The sequence below is a fragment of the Apodemus sylvaticus genome, chromosome 12 (assembly GCF_947179515.1).
Source record: "Apodemus sylvaticus chromosome 12, mApoSyl1.1, whole genome shotgun sequence".
Classification (NCBI taxonomy): domain Eukaryota; kingdom Metazoa; phylum Chordata; class Mammalia; order Rodentia; family Muridae; genus Apodemus; species Apodemus sylvaticus.
The window spans coordinates 17486426-17506663 of NC_067483.1; the positions used below are offsets into that span (position 1 = coordinate 17486426).

Sequence of the window (20238 nt, forward strand, 5' to 3'; positions counted from 1 at the left end):
AGAGATGCAGAGGCTGGCCCTGGGAGCCCAGGCGCCTTCTGAGGGATGGGTGTTCCTAGAGATGGAGAGGCTGGCCCTGGGAGGCCAGGCGCCTTCTGAGGGATGGGTGTTCCTAGAGATGCAGAGGCTGGCCCTGGGAGACAAGGCGCCTTCTGAGGGATGGGTATTCCTAGAGATGCAGAGGCTGGCCCTGGGAGGCCAGGCGCCTTCTGAGGGATGGGTGTTCTAGAGATGGAGAGGCTGGCCCTGGGAGCCGTGGGTTTTTCAGATAATAAGCACAGATAGCCTCAAGAGGACCATGGGGGTAAAAGGTATTTTCTATTACTCCCTCTACATGCGGGGTCATGAGCCTCTACCATGCAAAGTACTCTGCTCCTTACCTGCGTATAGGTTGTTTATGTCACACCTGACATGCTATAGGGTCGAGTTACCAATTAGATAGTGCCCCAAGGGGCATGAGCTTCAGTCTACAGAGTACATGGAAGCTCGGAATACCCAAGAAACAATTCACATATCAAATGATTCCCAAGAAGAAGGAAGTAGTGGCCCCTGGTCCTGGAAAGGCTCAGTGCAGCAGTGTAGGGAAATACCAGGACAGGGAAACGGGAATGGGGGTGATTGGGGAGCAGGGGGAGGAAGAGGGCTTATGGGACTTTTGGGAAGGGGGGGGGGATCCAGGAAAAGGGATATCATTTGAAATGTAAATAAAGAATATATCAAAAAACAAAAACCCCACAGCCTCAGCATTGTAATTGAAATAAATCATCAATGCACCAGATGTGGACGTGAATCAAATTATCTATTAGAGGATGGAACTGGAGAGAAGTAGAAGTTCATAATCCATTCTTTATATGCTTCTAGCATTTGCCATGTTAAAATGAGCATATGTTACCATAGCCATCAAATAAAAGCAACTTTGCTTGTGAGTGGTCTCAGTTCAGGCAGCTGTCTACTGAGGCCACCGGAGCCCATGAAGGATGTTGCCTTTCAGAACAGATGGCAGTGAGGACCGAGCCCACAGCTACGTTTGCAGCTGTCATCAGACAGCTCCGTCATGACTTGAACATTGAAGCCAAGGTTTCAGTTTTATACGTATGTTCTGCAGTAGGGAAACCACCACATAAACAAAAGCTGTTGCTCCAAAATGGAAATCATTTCACCTATAGAATCGTTTTTAACGAACTGGATGATGTTGGATGATGATGAAGGAAAATGGACTAGGGATATAGCTCAATAATCTAGCACTTGCTTAGCATGTGGATTCTGAATAGCAGTCATAATCATAATAATGGTGATGGGAATAATGGCTCAAAAGAATAGACTTTACTTTCTCTGTTCATTGAGTAAAGCGGTGATGTTGCTTCCTCTTCTTAGCTATCATAATGCTCACTTCACTAGAACTGTTAAGGCAAATGGTTCCCATGTGCTCAGTGCCTTGTGCAGTAGTGCTAAAACCAGCTACTTCCATCACAAATGTACTAAACATATGTGTAACAAAGACTAGTATCATGTCTGAATTAATCATCGTAGGATTTGGCTTAATTTCCTAAACATGTAAAAATTCATATAGCTATTTTCTGTACTTTAGTACAAGCAGAAATTTGAATATGTTTTTAAGGGTAGAGAGGTTGAATAACCATCACAAATACACCCAGAAGAAAAAGTCTGTGAGGACTGGCAGGGTGTTGTCTGAAGACTGGCAGGGCTTTGACTGCTTTGTATTTATTCAGTTCTCTCAACTTTGATGCTATAGAACACTAGCTGTTCTTCTTTCTAACCCTTGGATAAAAATGGCTCCACTTCCTTTACTCTGGGGTATATTTGCTCCTAACTAGGTTTTTGGAAACCGGAATGAAAGGATCGGCGGTTACCCTGCTTTACAAACTCTTCTGTTTTAACATTTCTAATCAGTTTAAGAAGCTTACTATCTTCCCTTTTGTAGATTTAAATACCTTTAGTTTAAGGGAGTAATTAGGAAAACGTATCTAAAAATTTAGTTTAAAAATGTATTTAAAACTAAGTACAGGCATTGTCTTTGTTAGGTTTACTGTTGCTGTGATGAGACACCATGACCAAAAGCAAGTTGGAGAGAAAAGGATTTACTTGACTTACATTTCCACATCCATAGTTCATCACCTAGAGAAGTCAGGATAGGACCCCAAGCAGGACAAGAACCTGGAGACAGGAGCTGATGAAGTGACCGTGGAAGAACACTGCTTACTGGCTTGCTCTCCATGAAGTAGAACCCAGGACCACTAGTACTGGTTGGCAGGCCCCAACCCCCACAATCACTAAGTAAAGGCCCTACAAGCTTACATATACCCTGGTCTTGGGGAGACATTTCCTCAGTTGAGGCTCCCTCCTATCTGATGACTGTAGCTAGTGTCAAGTTGGCAAACGTTAGCCAGCACAGACAGTAGCATATTTGCATGCTGTAAGCAGAAAGGACAGGAACACTGATTGCCCTCTTCTCCCAATCCCAGGTTTAAGGGTAGCTTTCCTCTCAGCAGTTTGTTAGTATGTCTCTGAAGCTGCAGACGGAATAGGCAATGATTAATAGCATGCACTAATGCATGACACCATTGATGGTCTAGCACTTTGGGCATCTCCTGTCCTACTTCAGCACGTGTGGTGTTAACAGAGTAAGGGTGCAGATCAGGAACTGTCATCAACCTGACCTGTAGAACTGCTAATTTCCTTCTCCTGTCTTGTCCCTGACCTCGCTGTGCACCTGCCATGTGAGGCCCCATCCCTAACAAGCTACAGTGTACACTGCTATACTTGAGTCTTTTATGGTACCCAGTTTGAAAGGGGGCTTCAAGGGTTGCTTGTAGCAAACCATAGTTAGTTGTCTAGTTTCTGGACAGGGTGGAGTCTGTGGAGTGCCCAGACTTCCCTGTGCCAGCACTGAAAGGCAAAGCTGTGCCTTGGATCTTTGGAGTAACTCAACGGCCTAAACTCCCACAGCGGCCATCGCTGTCTGCTCAGTGTAGTACTGCAACCCTGAATCATGTGACATCACTTTAATGATTAAAATTATTCTTTATTAGGCTCTGTGTACATGCTAATTTGATACATTTCCCCCTCTGAGCTTTGTTGTGGGACCGATGGACACAGGCTACTTTTCTTTTTCTGAAGTAGACTGCTTGCTTTGAAAGTGAAGTCAGACTTCATATTTTTTAGTAGTTTTGGAACACTATTCTAGAATTGTTTTTTATATAAATATGTAAGGTATTTGAGATAGCATTCCCCTTGCTGCTGTTGCCATTCTTGGTAGGAGAAAATCAGTGAAAGAGTAGTGAATGTTTTTCCTATAATACACTCTGACTCATGGCTAAGAAATCTGACTGATAGTCTTATATACTGATAGAATTATATTGAATTATTTTTTAATTTTTCGAGACTTTCTCTATGTAGCCTTGGCTGTCCTGGAACTCCCCACTGTAGACCAGGCTGGCATTGAACTTAGAGAGATCCACCTGTCTCTCTCTCCCGAGTGCTGAGATTAAAGGCATGTGCCATATATTGAATTCTTAACTGTGATGTGTTGAAAAGTGGTAGACTCAAGGCTGTATGTATCCAGTAGTGACACAGCTTTTTTATAGCCATTTTATCTGTGAGTTTGGGAACCAAAATAACTTAAAAGTCCTGTTCTTGATTTGTTTTTAAAATAACTACCTGAAATTAGGATGATGCCTACTATCTCAGTCTGTCCTGACCATGCTACTATAATACCTTACAGAGCGATTGACAAATGCAGAGATTAGGACACCCAAGATCTGTGTGCCAGTAGATTTGGTGTTTGGTGAGAGCTTACTCTTTACATTGGATGCTTTCTCCTGTGTTCTCACTTTTTGGGAAATTGATCCTATTTAAAGTTGGAGCTCTCATATTGGCTAAATTTCATAAGGATTTAGGGACTTGGGGGAGATAGATGTTTATACCACAGCATCCATTTAAATTAAATTTCCTTAGCTTTGAGATTGTATGTGCTGTGTATAAAATACTTTCTTGTTTACTTTGCTATTTATGTAATTAAACACACAACCAAGGCATCTTAATGATGAAAGTGCTTAACTTGGGGCTCGTGGTTTTAAAGGGTTATAGTCCGTGACCATCATGGTGGAGAGCATGGCAGATAGGCAGGCAGGTGGGCGGGAAGGCAGGCAGGCAACAGACAGGCAGACAGGCAGGCAGCAGACAGGTAGGCAGGCAGGGGGACAGGCAGGCAGCAGGCAGGCAGGCAGGCAGACAAGCTGGCAGCAGACAGGCAGTGGTGCTGTTGCTGTAGTTGAGAATGCATATTTTGAGAGACAACCACTAGGTAGAGAGAGACACTAGGAATGACTTTAATCTGAAACTTAAGGGTTCTTTGGGAGACTGAGTTGTGTTGGATGGTGTTTTGTTGAGGTAAACATGTGAAGGAGTGTTCTTTTGAAATGGACACATGTGAAAGGCTGTGGCAGAATTGTGAACGAACGAAGGAACGTTTTTGTGAAGCAGACATAGGAGAAAAGATGTTCTGTTATTAAAGCAAGCACGCGAAAGGACATGTGGTGAAAGATTCTTTGTTAATGACACACTTATATTGGTCTGTCAGTTGAGCTACATTTGTCAGGAGGACAAGTGATGTTTAGAAAGACTATAAAAGGACTTGACTAACAGTGATGGAGGCTGAGCTTGGCTTGTTTATAGCCTGCCTGTGTAAGGCGTGTGGGTCACCCATCGCTGCTAACCTGTGAACTGAATTGTCAATTTCCAGGGAACACAGATGGCAGTTGCTCTAACGAGCCTTTCTAAACAGGCCCACTCTGCCCCCAGTCCCCATACTGTCTGGTGGGTGGGAAGCTAATGGGGAGGGGAAAGCAATGCTCTTTTTAAGAGCCATCATTAAATAGTAAGGCTTGGAAAAATTAACGTTGCAAGGAGATAAGAATGGGTCGATTTGCATTCCTCTGCATGCTGACTTCCAGTTGACCCAGCAGCATTGGGTCTTTTTTCCCAAGCATGGGGGAAAATGCTGTCTTTTTTCCACTGGATGGATTTAGCTCCTTTGTCAAATATCAACTGACCATAGGTGTGTGGGTTCATTTCTAGGTCTTCAATTCTATTCCATTGATCTGCCTGCCTGTCACTGTACCAGTACCACAGAATTTTTATCACTATTGCTCTGTAGTACAGCTACATGTCAGGGATGCTGATTTCCCCAGAAGTTTATTGTTGAGAATAGTGTTAGCTAACATGGGATTTTTGTTATTCCAAATGAACTTGCAAATTGTTCTTTCTAACTCTGTGAAGAATTGATTTGGAATTTGGTGAGGATTGTATTGAATCTGTAGATTGCTTTCAGCAAGATGGCCATTTTTACTATATTAATCCTGCCAATCCATGAGCATGGAAGTTCTTTCCATCTTCTGAGATCTTCGATTTTTCTTCAAAGATTTGAAGTTCCTGTCATACAGATCTTTCACTTGTTTGCTTAGAGTCACACCAAGATACTTTATATTGTTTGAGACTATTGTGAAGGATGTCATTTTCTTTCTCAGACTGTTTATCCTTTGAGTAGAGGAAGGTCACTGCTTTATTTGAGTTAATTTTATATCCAGCCACTTTGCTGAAGTTGTTTATCAGCTTTAGGAGTACTCTGGTGGAATTTTTGGGGTCACTTAAGTATACTATCATATCATCTGCAAATAGTGATACTTTAACTTCTTACATTCCAATTTGTAAACCTTTGACCTCCTTGTGTTGTCTAATTGCTCTAGCTAGAAGTTCAAGTACTATATTGAATAGATATGGAGAGAGAGCCCATCCTTGTCTAATCCCTGATTTTAGTGGGATTGCTTCAAGTTTCTCTCCATTTAGTTTGATGTTGGCTACTGGTTTGCTGTATATTGCTTTTACTATGTTTAGGTATGGGCCTTGAATTCCTGATCTTTCCAAGACTTTCAACATGAAGGGATGCTGAATTTTGTCAAAGGCTTTTTCAGCATCTCATGAGATGATCATATGGTTTTTTTTCTTTGAGTTTGTTTATGTAGTGGATTGCATTGATGGATTTCCATATATTGAACCATCCTTGCATCTCAGGAATGAAGCCCACTTGATCATGGTGAATGATTGTTTTGATGTATTCTTGGATTCGGTTGGCAAAAATTTTATTGAGTATTTTTGCATCAATGTTCAAGATACACTGAAACTTATAGAGGAGAAAGTGGGGAAGAGCGTTGAACACATGTGCACAGGGGAAAATTTCCTGAACAGAACACCAGTGGCTTATATTCTAAGATCAACAATAGACAAATGGGAACCTCATAAAATTGCACAGCTTCTATAAGACAAAGGACACTGACAATAGGACAAAATAGCAATCAACGGATTAGGAAAAGATCTTTACCTCCTTCATCCAAAAGAGAACCAATATCCTATATATATAAAGAACTCAAGAAGTTAGACTCCAGAGAATCTAATAACCCTATTAAAAAATGGGGTACAGGGCTAAACAAAGAATTTTCAACTGAGGAATATCAAATGGATGAGAAGCACCTAAAGAAATGTTCAACATTCTTAGTCATTAGGGAAATGCAAAGCACAACAACCTTGAGATTGTCACACCAGTCAGAATGGCTAAGATCAAAAACTCAGGTGACAGCAGATGCTGGAAAGGATGTGGAGAAAAAGGAACACTCCTCCATTGTTGGTGGAATTTCAAACTGGTAAAACCACTCTGGAAATCAGTCTGATGGTTCCTCAGAAAATTGTACATAGTATAACCTGAGGACCCAGAGCTATACCACCCCTGGGCATATACTCAGAAGATTCTCCAACATATAACAAGGACACATGTTCCTCTATGTTCATAGCAGCCTTATTTATAATAGCCAGAAGCTGGAAAGAACCCAGATGTCCTTCAACAGAAGAATGGATACAGAAGAATGTGGTACATTTAGATAAGGGAATACTACTCAGCTTTTAAAAACGATGTATTTAAGAAATTCTCAAGCAAATAGATAGAACTGGAAAATATGCTGAGTGAGGTAACCCAGTCACAAAAGAACACACATGGTATGCACTCACCGATAAGTAGATATTAGTCCAAAAGCTCGGAATACCCAAGATACAATTCACAGACCACATGAATCTCAAGAAGAAGAAAGACCAAAATGTGGGTGCTTTGGTCCTTCCTAGGAAGGGGAACAAAATACTCATGGGAACAAGTAGAGTATGTAAAATGTAGAGCAGAGACTGAAGGAAAAGCCATCCAGAGACTGTCCCACTTAGGAGTCATCCCATATACAGTCACCGAACCCCAACACTATTGTGGATGCCAAGAATTGCTTGCTGACAGCAGCCTGATATGGCTGTCTCCTGAGAGGCCCTGCCAGAGCCTTGCAAATACATAAATATTCTCACTTGGGCACTTCAGTTTGTTGACCTTTTTGAGTTCAGTAGACTGTATCTTGGGTATTCTGTACTTTCTACTTCTTTTTTTTTTTTTTTTTTTTTTGACTAATACCCACTTAATAGTGAGTGGATACCACTATTGGCATGCCCTTTTAGGTCTGAGTTACCTCGCTCAGGATATTTTCTTGTTCCATCCATTTGCCTGAAAAACTCAGGATGCCCTCGTTCTTAATAGCTGAGTAGTGTTTCATTGTGTGAATGAACCGCATTTTCAGTAAGCATTCTTCTTTCTCGGGTATAGATGTTCTCTCCTTCTAAGTGAGAGAAAAGTCATTGAGATCTCTGTCTCCCAGGCTTTGCTCACTGCCCCTGCTTATTCAGTACCTGTGAGGTACCAGAGAGGTGTGCATCCTGTGTGAACACCCCTCTCTTTTTCTAACGGCCGTTTTGAATCTGCATGCTGGAATCTGTTAGAAAACTAACTCCAAGACATCTAAGAGTTAGAAATCTAAGGGGTATCATTTAAGTGGGGAATTTGGGGATCTTGTGGTTTTATTCCTAATACGGAAAAGATTTCTCCACATTAGATAACTTTAAACTCATCAAAATAATTTTAGTGATATATTTTGTTTAATCCAATATAGCAAAAGTATCACAGAAAGTCCTTTTGTTTGTACTAAGTTTTTAAAATCTATTCCCTAATTAAAAGTCTAGAATCTGAAATACACAGAAATCTGAAACTTTTTGAGTATTGTTTGATGCCCCCAAATATTTTGGAATGAGGAATCATGAATGTCCAACTAGTGGTCCATACTGACAAAATCTAAACAATACCTAAGTCTATAACACTCATGACTTCAATTATTTTGGGTGAGAAATTCCAATGTATTTTATATATGGAGAATTCCTCACTTTGGATTCCCTCCTTTTCAACTGGTTTATATCTGCCTGCAGCTAGTATTATAGTGGCCAGCCTAGCTAATGGCAAGTAAGCCCCTATCCTCTTCTTTAGGGGATACTTGGTTCCAGGATTAAGGACTATTGTGATTACCTAAGCCATTGGTTCTTGACCTTTCTAAAGCTGTAGTACAGTTAGTTCCTGTGTTTACGTGACCCCCATCCATAAAATTATGTCCATTGCTACTTCATATCTGTATTTTTACTACTGAGCAGTGACTCAGTTTCTAAAACCACCAGAAATATGTGTTTTCTGGTGGTCTTAACCCCTGCCACAGTGCTCTAGTGCTTTGTCATTGAGTTGATTCAGAAAATAATTGTACTTCCTTTTCTTTATACTATGGCTAACATTCATTTTAATACAACTGAATGAGGGACGCTTACTAAGCGCCTCCTTCCCACTGAGCATGCACCTGTTTTGTTAATTCTCAGCAGTGATAGAGTTCTATTAAATCTGTTTGCATGAGAGAGCTTCACCCCTCCTCACTGCATTACTGACTTCTCAGAAAGCCAGGTCTTCTGTTTTCCCCTTGGGTACTTTTCGACTTTGAAATCCTGTTTTCTTTCTGGAAATCTATATGTTGTGTTATCTTGATCCATTTCCTTTCTGGAATTATCAACCTAATAATGTGCAAAATTTCAAGCTATCCCTGTTCTTAGTAACCACGGAAAGCCTGTAGAAGAGGGCCACTGCTTTGGTTGAATGGGAGCAGTTGTTTCATCTGCAATGACAGGGAGAGACATCTGAGGGGTCGCTGTTAATATTTGAGGGGGACAAGGGATAGAGCAAGTGCCACCAAATGATGATTGTTTTTTAAGCCTGAATATGTCCCATGCAATATTTGGGATATCCCTAATGAGAAAACATTTAATTGTCTGTGAGTCATATTTAATGCTGTTCTGTAGCTTATCTGATAACCTCATTCCAGGACTCCCTTGCCCTTTCCAAAACTGAAAAACAACAGTAGCCTTCCTTCCTGTGAACTCCATATGTAAAAAGCAATGTTTAGATAATATATGTTTAATGGAAACTATTTTATACAGTACAAATAATAAGATGGCTGTCATTTTCTAGTTTAGCAAGTCTTCCTGCCTGTCTGGGTTCTTGGTGCATTCAGTCAGGTGTGCTTTCAGAGGAAGTGCAGACTGAAGATCTGTGAAATACTGAAAGTACAAGTAGCACACATCAAGGGGAATGAATCCTTGTATCTGAAAATAGCCCTGGCCTTGGGATTTAATGAGAGGGTTAAATTAGAAACCTCTTTGGAGGTCCCCATAACATCTCTTGCAAACCAGTGCCTTGAGAATAGCAGAGCCTGTCACCTTACCTTGTATATGAGAGTACTGGTAAGCAGAATAAAGAAAACGATGTCTCTTTAAAGATCTAGTTCAGTGAAGAAAACATCATCGGAATGAACTGAGAAGAGATCTTGGAGTAGGGTGTGTGGGCAGCAGCAGCAAGTGCTGTGTTGAGGCAGGGCATGATGGGAACTGCTTCCTGGACCTGGCACTGCAGAACCTGGGTGTCCAGGACACTAGCTGTGATAGCTTGTTTTACTGAATTGGGGTTAGAGGTGAGTGGCACAGGATTTGGACTTGGAGCCACCAGGAAGCCTTGTTCCCAGATTTGCTTGTTGGGGCTCCTTCCCGGGACCATTTGCATAAAAAAGTTGTCCAGTAGAATTTACTCCTCAGTCACCCCAATTTTACAGCACCAAGTTTTTCTGAATGCTTTTACCTGTCAGGTAAAACACTGGCCTTGGATTCAGACTAACTCTCTGGCTTTGCTACTCCAGCCTTAAAGAGCTGAGTTTTACCTCAGTCTGACCAGGGAGCCGAGCAGGATTATCCTCAAGGATTATGCATTTGTGACATTTGTTTCTTCTCTCTCCTTTATTGTGATAGATTCTCCAAATTGAAGAGCCTTAACCTTTCCAATAACCACCTAGGAGCCTTCCCGTCAGCAGTCTGCAGCATTCCAACCCTAGCAGAGCTGAATGTATCCTGCAATGCCCTGCGAGAAGTCCCAGCAGGCGTTGGAGACATGCAGAAGTGAGTACTGTAAACCACTAGGGTTAGCGGTAGAATGCTCTGTGCGAGTTGTACATCATATTTATTAATATATTATGTTTGCCAAGGAAGTGTGGCCCTTAGTCCTAGCAGTAAGGCACTGTGTGGTCTGTGGAGAGTTCACATGGTAAGAGTTTCGTGTCAGAGTTGTGTAAAAATTTAACTGAAGTTCTTTATGAATGAGTATATCTAAACAGAGGGATTACTTTTTCATTTTCTGAGTTACTGGATTTTAAGTCTTACAAATTCATGTTTTAAAAAAAAGGCAAATCAGTTGCCTTCCTATACTCAAAGGATAAGCAGGCTGAGAAAGAAGTTAGGGAAATGACACCCTTCACAATAGCCACAAACAATATAAAGTATCTTGGTGTGACTCTAACCAAACAAGTGAAAGATCTATATGACAAGAACGTCAGGTCTCTGAAGAAGGAAATCGAAGAAGACCCAGGAAAATGGAAAAATCTGCCATGCTCGTGGATCGCCAGGATTAATATAGTTAAAATTGCCATCTTGCCAAAAGCAGTCTACAGATTCCATGCAATCCCCATCAAAATCCCAACTCAGTTCTTCACAGAGTTAGAAAAAGCAATTCTCAAATTCATCTGGAATAACAAAAAACCCAGGATAGCTAAAACTATTCTCAACAACAAAGGAAATTCTGGGGGAATCAGTATCCCTGACTTCAAGCAATACTACAGAGCAATAGTATTAAAAACTGCATGGTATTGGCACAGTGACAGACAAGTGGACCAATGGAATAGAATTGAAGATCCAGAAATGAATCCACACACCTACAGTCACTTGATCTTCGACAAAGGAGCCAAAAACATCCAGTGGAAAAAAGATAGCCTTTTCAACAACTGGTGCTGGTTCAATTGGAGGTCAGCATGCAGAAGAATGTGAATTGATCCATTCTTATCTCCATGTACTAAACTTCACTCCAAGTGGATCAAGGACTTCCATGTAAAACCAGACACACTGAAACTAATAGAAAAGAAACTGGGGAAGACCCTAGAGGACATGGGCATGGGGGAAAATTTCCTGAACAGATCACCAATAGCTTATGCTCTAAGATCAAGAATTGACAAATGGGACCTCATAAAATGACAAAGTTTCTGTAAGGCAAAGGACACTGTTAAAAGGACAAAACGGCAACCATCAAATTGGGAAAGGATATTCACCAACCCTACATCTGATAGAGGGCTAATATCCAATATATACAAAGAACTCAAGAAGTTAGACTCCAGGGAACCAAATAACCCTATTAAAAAAATGGGGTACAGATCTAAACAAAGAATTTTCACCTGAAGAAATTCGGATGGCCGAGAGGCACCTTAAGAAGTGCTCAACATCATTAGTCATTAGGGAAATGCAAATCAAAACCACCCCGAGATTTCACCTTACACCAGTCAGAATGGCTAAGGTCAAAAACTCAGGAGACAGCAGGTGTTAGCAAGGATGTGGAGAAAGAGGAACACTCCTCCACTGCTGGTGGGGCTGTAAGATGGTACAACCACTTTGGAAATCAGTCTGGCTGTTCCTCAGAAAACTGGACATGACACTTCCAGAGGACCCCCGCTATACCTCTCCTGGGCATATACCCAAAGGATTCCCCGGCATGCAATAAAGACACATGCTCCACTATGTTCATAGCAGCCTTATTTATAATAGCCAGAAGCTGGAAAGAACCCAGATGTCCCTCAAAGGAGGAATGGATACAGAAAATGTGGTATATTTACACAATGGAATACTACTCAGCAATTAGAAACAATGAATTCACAAAATTTTTAGGCAAATGGTTTGATCTGGAAAATATCATCCTATGTGAGGTAACCCAGTCACAAAAGAATACACATGGAATGCAATCTCTGATAAGTGGATATTAATTAGCCCAGAAGCCCTGAATACCCAAGGCTCAAATAGCATAACAAATGACTCCCATGAAGAAGTATGGAGAGGGTCCTGATCCTGGAAAGGATTGATCTAGCATTGGAGGGGAATATAAGGACAGAGGAAAAAAAGGAGGGAGGGGATTGGAGAATGGATGGAGAGAAGAAGATTTATGGGACATATGGGGATGAAGGGATCCGGGAAAGGGGAAATCATTTGGAATGTAAACAAAGAATATAGAAAATAAAAATATAAAAAAATAAAATAAAATATATATATAAGTCCTCTTCTTTTAAAAAAAAAAAAAGGAAAGGATGCATATTGGGGCTGGTTTGTATTGCAGTTAGAGTATTTCCCCATGTATGCCTTTGCAAGTTGAGGAGATTGGTAACAATTCCCATTTTAATAGAAACTTAAGGTCCTTATTTCTGATCTCCCCCGCCCTCTGTCCATTGTTACCTTCTGCCTTGTCTTTATGCATTTTGCAGAATTACAGTGATATGATCTTCAGGAACTTGTATATTGATAGTAAAGTTCAGAACTGTATACTTTTCTGTATAATTGTAATGTCTTCTTTGTTAGCTTGCAGACGTTTTTGCTGGATGGAAATTTTCTCCAGTCCCTTCCTGCTGAATTGGAGAACATGCACCAACTCAGCTATCTGGGTCTTTCCTTTAATGAATTCACTGACATTCCAGAGGTATTGGAGAAGCTGACGGCTGTGGATAAACTGTGTATGTCTGGGAACTGTATGGAGATCCTCCGACTACAGGCCTTAAGAAGAATGCCTCATATTAAACATGTGGACCTAAGGTAACCAACCCCTTTTCAGAAGTAGATCCTGAGTGAGTGACTGGCTGTATTGTGGGGTGAGTTAGCCAAATAGTCTGGGTAGTGCTAGCACCAGAGGAAAGAAATGACTGATTATGAGGTTTGTTCTTCTCTGAATCTTGCTTTGAAAAAAAACTCCCACTGCTGACTGACTCTGCCTCACCTTGGTTTTGTGAACTTGAACCCAGTTTGAATTTTCATGAATCTGTACAAGCACTGGTGTAGAGAACTGTTTATATTAACTGGAAGTCATCAAGCACACAGTGGACACTGTTCTTCATCTTTCTTAATGACCTTGCCTGAGGCATGTGATAATGCAGAGCATCTCTTGTTTTGTTGTTGTTTGTTTTGTTTCCTTTCTTCTCTCTTGGCTTCCTTAATGTACTCAGTAGAATAAATTGACTTAAATGGCGGAATAAGAAGGATGTTGTTCTCCTATCACAGATGCTAGTTAGGCAACTGCTGCCCAAGGTTCTCTACCTGGAGCTGGAAGACGATTCTTCAGGCTGCTCTTCCACACAAGAGAGTGTCACCTTCCCTTCCCTCCTAGGCTTTGTTCAACATTCTCCATGAAAACCACACTTCTTGTCATGTTACCGCCCATAGTGTGACTTACAGGTGACTTACAGCTGCCTGAAGAAGACGACAATGCTACTATGGTTTTGCCAAGTGTAATGTGGTGGAGAACATGAAACATTCTTTAAATTCTTTCTGTCTTGTTCTCTCAATGATGAGGCTTGTGATTTAGTCATTGTGCATGTTCTGATTGTCTAGTGAAAATTTGGAAATAGGCAAAGCTCTAGGTTAAGGTCAAATTTTGAGTCTTAGAACCCAGAACAAGAAAAGAAGGAACCAAAAACATCCCTTTAGGGACATTTGAAGACATCATGTGCTGCACTTGCTGTTGACAAATCCTTGCTTAGAACTGTCACTTACCATTGTGTTCTAGTCAGTAGCTCTGTTTTATGTCTCTTAACAGTTCAGATGCAAAGCAGAGCATGTCTAGTCTCAAACTCCATCCATAATTCCAGTGCTCCTATCCCAGTGCACAAGCTCAGTGCTTTCTCAACTGGAGAGAGAGATGTTCTTTTTTTCCAAAGAAGGTATAGCCTACCTTGGTACCAACAGGTGACATTGTCATCTATTTTCTCAAAGTAGAAACTAAATTTATATTTACTATATTTCATATCTTTCTCATTTAATGCAGAGCATCTCTTGTTTTGTTGTTGTTTGTTTTGTTTCCTTTCTTCTCTCTTGGCTTCCTTAATGTACTCAGTAGAATAAATTGGCTTAAATGGCGGAATAAGAAGGATGCTGTTCTCCTATCACAGATGCTAGTTAGGCAACTGTTGCCCAAGGTTCTCTACCTGGAGCTGGAAGATGATTCTTCAGGCTGCTCTTCCACACAAGAAGATCCATTGCTACTTGTCTCTGGCACCTCAACTACAACTACACCTTAACCAACTAGTCAGGGCAAAAGATTGTTTCTATGTTTCCATTTTTTCTGAATTGTTGTTCCCATTGATGTCCTTCATATTATGATTTCCCACAGACTCCTGGATACCAGTGTTGAGTGTCTTCTCTCTTTGCTCTTTGGGAAGTGTTCTGTGTATGTAGATAGCTTTGCCAACCATCCCTGATCCTGAGAGTCGAGAGTCCCTGCACCTACATTCCATCTTGGTGCTCCTTTTCAGTGTGCGTCTTGAAGTCGTTGTCCTTGACTTTGTTCTTTGTGATTTCCAGTGTACTTTTCCATGATCCCATCTCCTCCTTTCGGGAGCCAGTGTAGTTGCAGTGTGTCTCAGGTGGTTTTCCTTGTTCAGGTTGTTTCCGATGCTCTTTCCAGTATGGTATCTATACTTTCTTAACCTTGTTTTTTGGAAGGAAGTGCATTAAGTGGATAATTTTTCTTCTCTTGAAGTAAATTAGGTAAAGTCAATATACTTTTTCCTCTCAGACTTTATGGCTTAAATTGTATTTCAGAATATATTATAAAGGCCTCTTAGAATTGTAGCTAAAAATAGCTAATGAATGTGGCCAGTTAAACAAGGCCCGATGCCTAGGGACTGGTGCACTGGGACTTGAGTCCTTTCTCATCACTGCACACTATCTGCATTAGTATTGTAGTCAGTAGCTTATGTTTGTATCCTTCCTCCTTAAGACTGAACATACTCAGAAAGCTTGTAACAGACGAAGTGGACTTTGTGCAACATGTCACTCATCTTGACCTGCGAGACAATAAACTTGGTGATCTAGATGCTATGATCTTCAACAACATAGAAGTTCTTCACTGTGAGAGGAATCAGCTGGTGACACTGAACGTTTGTGGCTATTTCCTAAAAGCACTCTATGCGTCTTCTAATGGTAAGTAGCATACTACACCAGCTCTGTTACCGGCTCCCTCGTCCCTGCCTTATTCACACTCTTCTTTCCTCGTTTCTAAAATAAGTGCCAAATCCTTTCCAGACAAAAGGCATAAAAGAAGAATGTTGGCTTAGTATTTACTCAAATCAGAAGGGAAGATTTTGTTGTTCTTGCTTGTTTTTTACATCATGATACATTGTCCCCACTGGTCATTTGTTTTTTTCTGCTTAAAGTAAGGGGCAAAGTAAAGTGTTCCACGGGCTGCTTGATTAAATACTGGATGGAGGATGGGAGCAAAACCCACTGTAGGCTCCATCAAACCTGCAGCTTCATGTTTTATTGACAACGGGATTACCTGGATATAAACCTGAACTAAGCACCCACGGGAATATCATAGTAGCAAGATTCTTTGCTATTTAATAAGACTGCCTATTTGGAGGTCATTTTTAATCGTGGAACTATGCTGTGGAGCCCGATGATAAGACTCTGAACGCAGTATAATAATTGATAAGGATGTAGGAGAGATCCTTAGGAAGAGAGGGCATGTGCTACTGAAGCTTTCAGACAGCATGAGAGAGGGCACCAGGCAAGATACACTGAAGGGAGAGTGCAAAAGCATGCACAACAGCACTGTGCAGGCTTCTAAGACGAGCTTTCTATCAGCGAAGGCAGCCTGCATCCAGGCTCTAAGTGGGAGGGGAAGAGAGCTGGTACTAAAAGTTCTGTAAGCTTCTCACAGTTAGCTGGGACCAGAGTGAGCGGCTAGGTAAAGGGTGAACTTGTGAATTAAGAGAGCAGGACTTTCAGAAACTACCGTGCCCAAGGAACAGAGCTCTAGGTAACAGTGGTGTCACATTCCTAATGTTCAGAAGACTTTGTGATTTGATTAGCAGAACTCATCTATGACTCTCCAGTATGCTGCTTCAGTTGGGAAGGACCCAAAAACAAGGATCGTTTGAGTGACCTTCTAGGTACCGTTTAGCACACATAACACCAAGAAGCCACATAAACAAATAGGAACAGAGAGTGAACATCTTCCAATTGCATTGAAGATGTCTTTGCTCTCTGCAGGTGTAAAGTTGCAGAAGAAAATGCGCTGTACTTCCTAAGCTAGAGGAGAGCAAAAGAACAGTTCTGTTCTACATGCAAAGAGTCACGTGGATAGTAGTAATGTATTTGTGTTCTTCCCTTCTAGAACTCGTTCAACTTGATGTCTACCCAGTTCCCAATTATCTCTCTTACATGGATGTCTCAAGGTAAGAAGACAGCATCCTATAGAAATGTTGGGTCTTCTATCCAAACCTGTGCGTAAGATTTTTAATAGACTTGGAAGGATATTCGGTGCCTTGTCCAAGTTTAGCAAGCCGCTACCATGGAGGAAGAGCCCTCAGCTCTAGAATCATCTGTACCTCGGGTTGAGCCTGGAAGATGAGAGACTTGAGTGTGGCATGAAGGCCCAGTGACCCTTAAGTATGTCAGCTGCACCTTGTGCTTCTCTCTGAGATTCTTTGTCACTTTGCCCACATCAACCTGCCGAGACGTCCAGAAGTTGCCGGGCTCTTGGCTTGTTAGGTGGGAGACCCTCTGACTCCCAGGTAGCTTTACCTTTGCAGTGGTTCTCATCTATTACAGTGCCTAAAAAAAAAAACAGACTTCCTTCCCTAATGACAAAGGCATGACTGTAACTACAGAGTTATGTACATTTGTACAAGTGAAACTTCACTAATTTTAATACACTAAAATTGAAACTCAATTTAAGGAAATACCCAAAATTTCAGAACACACGTGGCTCTGGGACTCTGAAGATGCCAACTCTTAAGGCATTTGAGGTGTGAACTGCAGTGTTCCTTTGGGATCGCTATTTGAGTGATAAGCACCTTTTCAGTTTTTAGCTATTGTAAGAATTATTCCAATTGTAACAACTTAGATATAAGGTTCTTTGAATTGTCAAATGAAGTTCCTAAAACAATTCCTACAGTTTTGTTTAACTTAAATTTGGACATTCCTTAAGTTCTTTGGGTTTCGATGTTGTTGTTGTTTGGGTTTGTCGTTGTCGTTGCTGTCGCTGTTGTTGTTGTTTTGTCACCGCCCCCCCCCTTACCAACCCTGGATATAACTATTTTTCATCTTTTAAATGAAAGCTGGATTGTTTACATAGGTACATATAAATACCTTGTGCAGACTTATTTCAGAGAGCTGATTATATAGAGTGAAACTATTTCCATTTAACTTACAGAATGTAATTGGAGAATGGTACCCATTGAAATCCCTGAATATTGTTCATCTTCATTTGTAAATCTCACCTGTGGATCTTCCTCATGTGCAGTACTTATGTGCACTACTTCTTAGGGTATCAACAAAAGTTTTTAGGAAGGACTTTATAGTTCTTCAGCACAGAGTTCTATACGGTTTTACCATTTATAGTTTTAATTTTCATGTGCTACTATTGCTTCAGTAAAGGACTTTTCCCACTTCCCTTTCTTGTTAATCTGTTTTTAGAAGTCAACTATTATTAAATAAAACAATTTTTAGAGCACAACACTGCCAAAGTAACCACATCAGAAAATTAATTTTATGATGTACCTGGCTGTACACTGTGTCACTCTCCTTCCCCAGAGCTGCATTTTCACAGACATGTAGATTTGGGGATTATTTTAATGCCAGTGATAAAAGTGTACATTTGAAAATAAAGCTTTGCTAGTTGATCGTTTTTGTTAATGGGATCACTGTGTATTTTTCCCAGGGGGAGTCCTCTTTATGAGTCTGCAGTGGTCTCTAAAGACATCTGAGAGGCAGAAGTCTTTTAGATGTTAGAGATGATGCAGGCTGTGTGTCTGTGTTAGCTTTCATTTTGTTCTCTAGTATAATATGCATCTTGGTTTTAAAACACAGTTACTGCATAGACCTGGCTCATTGCAGTTTGGCATCTCTCTTAAACTTTTATTTTTCTCTACTTGTTTTGAGCTTAGAAGTACATTTGAGGGACTGGAGAGCCGGCCGGGTAGTTAAGGGTGTGTACTATTCTTGCAGAGAACTGTAGTTCACTCCCAGCACCATGCCAGCGGCTCACTACTGCCTAGAGCTCCTGGGCATCCTCTGCCCTCTTCTGGCCTCAGTGGGCACCTGCATGAATGCGTACATACGCACAGACACATAGAAATTAAAGAAAAACTTAAACTATGTATTTAAGGCCAGATTTAATTTTCTAAATATTAATTTTTATGTTCTTATCTTTAGAAACTGCCTAGAAAGTGTGCCTGAGTGGGTGTGTGAAAGCCGGAAGTTAGAAGTTTTGGATATTGGCCATAATCAAATATGTGAACTTCCTGCCCGGTAAGCATTTCAGATTAAATTATAGATGATTGGTAGTAATATGCTGATTTAGTGTTTATCTTATTAGTATGTTGTTTTGAACCCCAAGAGACTCTGTATTTTAAATGTATTTGTTGTTTTTATTCATGCATCATCATAGGTTGGAGACTTTGCAGGTTGACGGTGCAGATCTGTACCAGGCAGTGGTGTTGATTGGAAATTTATAAATAAACCAGAATAAATGCTTAGAGACTTAGCAAATAATATAAATGGCTTACCTTTGGGATCTTAATTCTTTCAGACTCTCTACTTCTGTCTGTTGACAGCATGTCTACCGTACCCTAGACAATTTTTGTTTTCCCAAGGATATAATTTTGTTGGTGGTGGGACACAAGGCAGATAGATATTTATTGTTAGATCACTAAACCTTAAAACTGAAAACTACATTGTCTTTTTCTCTTTGAATTAAAAATTGGAGCAGGAAATCTACAAGTTTCACTTTCTCTCTCTCCATTAACATTTCCCTTTCTTCACAGTTTGTATGTTTATAGTGTTGAGGGTGTGACTGTGCGCAGTGTTCATGTGGAGGCCGGCACATTGCCCGGGGCAGGGGTTCCGTCCTCTGTCCACCTTGGAGAAGTCGGCTCTTTCGTGCATACTGATGGTTTGTCAGGCTAGCTGGCCCTTGCACTTCTGGAGACTTTTATCTTACCTGTGGGAGCACTGGACTTCCTGCAGGAGTGCCCCTGTTTGGTCATTTACCTGTGGTGGGGACCTGAGTGCCCCTTGTCAGGTCACTGTGAGAGCTCTACCCACTGGGCCGTCTCCCCAGGCCATCGTGATTTTTCCTTCTTTACTACCAAGATTTGTAATGTAGTTATGTGATGATTGGTAGCATCCATAGAAACATATCCAATTCTCGCAGTAGAATAATTGTGACTAGCCAGTTAGTAGACAAAAGGGGAAGCCTTTCCTAGGCCATCTGAAGGACTTTCTGTGGTGAGTGTAGTGTCCCCTCAATATACCCATGCCTACAAGTGAGGCCTGACATTTGAAGTGTGGCTCTTTGAACCATTTTTAATTTTAAGTAGGATTAAACTTAATTGATGACCTGTTACTTCCAAAATTTAAAGTTAGTTATTTCAACATTTTTTAGGCCATCATAGGACAGAGAAAAGTTGTTTCTATCAATGTACAATCAAAAATGTAAATATGATAGAAATAACATTCAGTTTAACCTTTATTTGATCTTTACCTCAGTCTTCTTTTAGTTGACTCTTAAAAGTCTGAGAAGGTTCTGGAAAGAAGGTTCCATCACTAAAGTGCCTATCATACAAGAATAAGGACCTGAGTTTGTATTCTCAGTACCCACAGAAAAACGCCAGGTGTGCTTGCCTGTATCTAACCCTA

The 20238-nt window shown here is 40.9% G+C and overlaps 1 protein-coding gene across 1 annotated transcript in view; it reads left to right on the plus strand.

The window, feature by feature from the left end:
* Phlpp1 (PH domain and leucine rich repeat protein phosphatase 1) overlaps positions 1 to 20238 on the plus strand; it is a 224839-nt gene that overhangs the window by 155216 nt on the left and 49385 nt on the right. Inside the window, exons 5-9 of the mRNA XM_052200302.1 lie at positions 10267 to 10413; positions 12904 to 13134; positions 15314 to 15516; positions 16712 to 16772; positions 18754 to 18849. Coding sequence (XP_052056262.1) covers positions 10267 to 10413; positions 12904 to 13134; positions 15314 to 15516; positions 16712 to 16772; positions 18754 to 18849 — 738 coding nt within the window. The remainder of the gene's footprint in view (positions 1 to 10266; positions 10414 to 12903; positions 13135 to 15313; positions 15517 to 16711; positions 16773 to 18753; positions 18850 to 20238) is intronic.